The following is a 6,000-nucleotide window of genomic DNA, read 5'->3' on the forward strand; positions in this document are numbered from 1 at the left end:
AGGGTTATTTGAGTATCAAAAAATATACAGTGATGGTCGGTTATTGAGATATTTGTTATGCTTAGCCCAGTTGTTGTTATAACTAAGTCTAATGTATTCCCAAGCCTGTGAGTCGCATTTGTTATATGCTGTGTTAGGTCAAAGCTATCCAGTAGATTTTTTAGTTCTATAGTTTTGGAGTCCGTTTTCTTATTAAAATGGATGTTCAAGTCTCCATTTAGGATCACCTTATCATATCCGGTAACACATAGTGAGATCAGTTCAGAGAGCTCCTGTATAAATATTGGTGAGTGTCTAGGCGGGCGGTATATTGTGACGATAATCGTTAATTCTGTTTTGAGCTCAATGGCAAGATATTCCATTGACATGAACTCACCTAGTTCTGTGATTTTAAACAAGAGTTTTGAGGAGAAGATTGCTGCAACTCCTCCCCCCCTTCTATTTTTTCTGGGTATTTGAAGAAAATTATAGTCTGATGGACAAGCTTCTATCATTATTGATGTAGCTGTGTCATTATTTAGCCATGTCTCTACTAGGCAGATGCAATCTAAGTTATTTTCTTTAATCAGATCATTTACTAAAAATGTTTTATTATTCAGTGATCTGACATTTAGGAGGGCTAATTTTATTTGTTGGACTTCTTTAGAGGAGGTCTGCTTTGGCTTGACCATGATGGCCCTGAGGTTAATAGCAGGTAAACGCATTGATGGCGTATATCTTTCACCATGCCATTGGCTGGTTATGATTACCGGTATGTTTTGAGAGATGGCATGGCAGTTGTACTAAACTGTACTGTAATCTAGTGCTTTCGGGGACATTTGATCAGACGAGATGGCCTTGTGTGATATGGGGGGGGGGGGGGGACGCCTTGTGCTGCTGCTGCACCTCGTGGTGAGATTGTGTCCTTTGTGATTATCTCTCGTGCTGGTATGAGTTTGATATCCTTGGAGGCCATTAAGGCATGACGCATGTTTGCTGCTAGAAGCCTTGAACCTAAGCGATTTGGGAAGAAGCCATTTCTTTGAAAGCGTTCTGGGTTATTCCAGAAAACATTGAAATTGTCAATGAATTTCAGTCCGTGTATAAGACATGCAGACCCTAACCATGAATTAAAATTTAGGAGTCGACTAAAGGCTTCTTGTCCTCTGCGAAAGCATGCAATTGGTCCACTGATGGACACATCAGTGTCTATGTACACAGACTGATGTTTGTCTAGTGTGTTCATTAAAGGTGTGAAATCCTCTTTCAAAGTCTCTGTGCCCGTCTTCTTTCGCAGGATGTCAAACAATCCAGAGTGAATGACAATTTTTGTTACGCCCGGTCTGATGAGTGTTGGAAGTATTTCGGCCAGCTCTTTCACAGATGTGTTGTCTAGACATATATTTTCTGTGTTTGCCATCTCCACATACCTTGTTGTGGAATCTCCAATCAGTATGCAGTCTGTTTTCTGTGTGAGGTTAGCATTTTTCTTTCCAACAGTTTTGGGGCCGTTTGTTTTTGGATTAGGCCTAGTCTGCCGGTTCTTACCACAGTCCTGTGGCCTTGGTGAAGCCTCGCTAGCTGTACCACTAGCCTTCTCAATAGCCGGCATGTTAACACTGGTCTCGTACCTTCGGCGTCGGCTACCGCAACGTTCTCCTCTGTGCATGGTAGTCTCTTCGCTGTTAGCCGTTTGCTCAGTCTGGGTCGTGTTTGCTAGCCGCGTCGCTCGTGGCTCTGTTTTCCTCGTCGTCTCGTCGTTAGCGTGTGCTCCGATGTGCCGGCTGTAAGCTTCGCTAGCATTAGCGTGAGCTCCGGCATGCCCGCTGTTTGCTTCGCTAGTGTTAGCGTGAGCTCCGGTATTCCTGCTATTAGCTTCGTTAGCGTGAGCTCCGTTCCGCTCACTGTTTGTTTCGCTAGCGTCGTTAGCCACTCTTCTAAGTCTCTTTGCTTTGGGTGTTGATATGCGTGTTTCCGAGAGTAGGTTGAAACTATTTCCTGGCGGTACCGGGGGCGAGGTAATAGTCGTGTTCCTGGTTCGTTTATTTCTCCTTTTATCCTTGACGGTGGTCCACTGCTTTGGTCTAGCTCCTTGCTTGTGCCAGGGACCGTCTTTTGGGTGGTGCTGTTCTGTAGCTAGCCTAGGCCAGGTCTCAATCATGGTATTGTTAACTATATTTGTAGTAGCTTCAAAAATAGAGTCAATGAGTCGCTCATCCTGTTGGATTTGGTGCAGGTTAGAAACTCGTGCCTCAAGCTCTACAATCCTCTTACTCATCCTCAGGCAGCTAGTGCATTCTGTGGGAGAGCCGAGTCCCGGCATCTTCCCTTATTTATTGTCTTTTCAGGTTAGGCTAAACTGAAGCTAAGCTAGGTACTTAGCTGGTGATGGTGGGTCTTGTTTCCTTTCAGCCGGGGTCTTTATGAAGTATTCTCGCTTTTCATAGATATCCTCGCCTTCAGCAGTGCCCGACATAGTCATTTGTGTGTAGCTGATAAGACGAGACTTATTCATCTCGCTGGTCCTCCCACGGAGAGATCTCGCTACTCGTCCTTTCGGCGAAGTACTGCGGTCATAAATCTAAATAAATTCACAGTTCTGGAGAAGTACCATAGGAACTGGGAGTTAACATACAGAGTATTTAGAGTTGAAAGGGCTATAATAAATCATTAAGGTAGCGATAGGTAGAAAAACACGGAGCGACAGTGAAAAGCAGCTTGCATAGCAGAAGCAGGAAGTAGTAGTAGATGGTCGTGTAGCTCCGCCAGCGCCCTGCCGACATTCGCTTGGGGAGGGATGTATACTGCAGTCATGATTACTGCAGTGAACTCGCGTGGAAGATGGAAGGGGCGACATTGGATCGAGAGGTGTTCCATGTCGGCGGAGCATGAACGGGAGAGTACCTGTACCTCCTTAGGGCTAGTCCAGCCGTTGTTGGTCATAAGACAGACACCCCCGCTGATGCTCTTCCCGGAGGCCTCTGTACGGTCCGCTCTGAAGATGGTGAAGGAGTCGGAGGGAGAGATGCTGTGGTCCGGAGTCGCTGGTTTCAACCAGGTCTCCGTGAAACACAGGATATTGCAGTCCTTCATCTCTCGCTGGAATCGGACCCGTGCTCGTAAATCATCCATCTTACTCTCTAGCGAACGTGCATTCGCCAGGAAGATAGATGGAATAGCCGGACGGTAAGCAGATCTTCTTAGTCTTAATCTGATCCCGCTCCTCTTCCCTCTGTGTTTCTTCTTTGTCCTGCCGCCTTTGTCTCCCGCGTTGTCTTTGTCCCGTCTGATCTCCGTTGGCCAGTCTTGGCATGATAAAGTGTCTCTAAACTCCTCTTTGAGTCCGGAGTTTAGGTCAATAAGTGACTGGCGGTCGTATGACTTCCCCGCCAGTGATGTTTCGATAAAAAAAGTAGTAAAAACAAACATAATAACAAAAAATGTGCACATTCGTTGCTGAGCAAAACCCACGGCGACTGACTCGGGTCGCGCCATGATACAGGATAGAGGAAGGATAGAGGAAGAGAGAAGGATAGAGGAAGAGAGAGAAGGATAGAGGAAGATAGAGAAGGATAGATGAAGATAGAGAAGGATAGAGGAAGAGAGAGAAGGATAGAGGAAGAGAGAGAAGGATAGAGGAAGAGAAGTATAGAGGAAGAAAGATGGATAGAGGAAGAAAGAAGGATAGAGGAAGAGAGAAGGATAGAGAAAGAGAGAGAAGAATAGAGGAAGAGAGAGAAGGATAGAGGAGAAGGAAGACAACAAATTACCATTGTGATCTAATGGTGTGTGTGTGTGTGTGCGTGTGTGTGTGTGTGTGTGTGTGCGTGAGACTCACGCCAGTACTCTCTTCGCCATGATGAAGGTGAGAGAGTTGCAGACGCCCTGCCTGACCTGGCCTTCTAGAGGAGGGAAGAAGTGAGGGATGATCTGGAGAGAGAGAGACATATCACATTTAATCACCTGTACATTGTATATTACTATTGCACTTTACTGTTACATTTGCACTCCAACTTCTTTACGTTGTTGTACTGTACTTGAGCTGTATTTTAACCCATTTAGACCTAAAACGCCTGCTAATAATGCATTATATAGCCTGCATATACACACAAATGTGTTTCCTGGTTTCAATGGGTTAAAATATATTTTTTAGGGCATTCCGTGCTTCATTGATAGGACCGTCAGAGAGATAATTTGGAGAAGAGATGGGGGGAGGACATGCAACACATGTCCTAGGCCGGATTCGAACCCAGGATTCGAAACATTTTCAACTTGCTTGCGCCGCCTAGAGCGACATTGCATTTGCATTTGTGGTCGTCCTTCCATGGACTTTGTATCTGCTCACATGCTCACATTGCATTTGAACTTTAAAAGGTCCCCCTTTTCCCGTGCGGAAGGCACCTGATTGGATAAATGACGTGCTGGAGCTCGAGTGCAACATCGAGTGGCTGAATGTTATCTATAGCACCTTTAACTTTCTGCTCTTCCACTCCCAGTCTGTGGAATGCTCTCCCTGACCACCTGAGAGCACCACAGACCCTGGATGCCTTTAACCCCTTAAGCATACCCCCAAATGTGGGCGGCTAGGTGGTGCAGTGGGCAAGGCACTCACCACCAATGCTGGAGACCCTGGGTTCGAGCCCAGCTCTCCACATTGTTTTCAGTTTGGCTGGTTGTCCGTACTAATACAATTGGCAGTATTAGGGGGTGGGAAAACTGAGGGGTGGAGATCGGATGTTGTGGACAGCGACTCCTACAGGTCGGTTGGTGCACCTGCGCAGTAGAATAAGGAAGCGATGGGGGCGGCGTCCCTCCAAAGCGCAGACCCCTGACGCTGAAAGATCGCGCTGCGCAGGTGAAAAGATGCGATGGCTGCTACCTCGAGTATCGGAGGGGACTCGTGCTATGTATGGCTTCGTCCACATTGCAGCCGGCTTGTGGGAGGCAAGAAACAGCGTTCGAGACAGGGGAGGGCATAAAACGTCTAACGATTACATACCCAAAGTAATTTGCGATTTATTATGTAGTGGAAAATGTATAGTTTCTATATCATATGAGATCAGAATTACATCATTAATATCGATCTCAGCCCTCCCACAGAACTCTGTAGAATATTAACTTTGACAGGCCTCTGTGGAGGGCTGTGTTTGTCTGCACCAAACAAAGGCATAATGACATCCCGTGCAGAAGCATTTGGGTCATGATCATGAGATCGTATGATGTTAGGGGAAGATACGCCTGTTTAAACTTGTCATGTGATCAACTGTTCTAGAATGTCTATAAAATGTCAATGTAAGGGGAGGGACGTCTCTCTCTTCCTCCTTCCCTGCCGGCGCTGGTTCTGTATTAATTCTGTTCTATATCAATTCTGTTCTATATCAATTCTGTTCTATATCAATTCTGTACTCTTAAACCAATGCTTTGAGTTGAATAAAACTTCTGTCAATAATAATTAAGACCAGCCTCGTCTGCTTTTCCTTAAGGAGCCCATTCTCCTTCATTTATACTTTATACTTATAGCACATGCTTGAGTCTGCCCAGATAGCAAAAGGTGTTAATTCAATGTTGATTTATGGTCACAATGCTTGCTTTTTGGTTAAGGTCGACGATTGATGTTGAATCACCCATTAACCGCTAAAGCAATTGACTATTGTTGAAAACATATCATTGAATCAATATTGTTTTGTGGTTGCATTTTAATGATTGAAATGCCAATATCTAATAAATGTTGAATCAACGGATGCTGTTCAACGTATATGCTGTTTGTCGTCATTACGTTGGCCCGAATTCCCCCCCCCAATTTAAACAGACGTACGTCCCAGCATGCAGCTGAGCACTCGATCTCTCAATGTGAACTGCTGTTCAGAACAGCACGTCTGGTTCCCCCCGGATTTGATTCTACTGAGTGCTTTACAGTAAGTTTTGGCTATATTACTTTTATCTTAACTGTGTTCTGTGAAAAATAACGTTATTGTGAGTGTGCACCAGTGGATCTTGACGGCGTTGTGCATGTGATATGCT

At 45.2% G+C, this 6,000-nt stretch overlaps 1 protein-coding gene across 1 annotated transcript in view; it reads right to left on the bottom strand.

The window, feature by feature from the left end:
- The window catches only part of LOC311226544 (integrator complex subunit 3-like), a gene marked incomplete at both ends in the record, with an annotated part of 104,805 nt that extends 100,466 nt beyond the window's left edge, over nt 1-4,339 (bottom strand). Inside the window, 2 exons of the mRNA XM_084311964.1 lie at nt 3,818-3,909; nt 4,325-4,339. Of these exons, the coding sequence (XP_084168090.1) occupies nt 3,818-3,909; nt 4,325-4,339 (107 nt within the window). The remainder of the gene's footprint in view (nt 1-3,817; nt 3,910-4,324) is intronic.
- Between the last annotated feature and the right edge of the window lie 1,661 nt (nt 4,340-6,000).

This window comes from Notolepis coatsorum (assembly GCF_963971535.1).
Source record: "Notolepis coatsorum genome assembly, chromosome: 4".
Lineage (NCBI taxonomy): Eukaryota > Metazoa > Chordata > Actinopteri > Aulopiformes > Paralepididae > Notolepis > Notolepis coatsorum.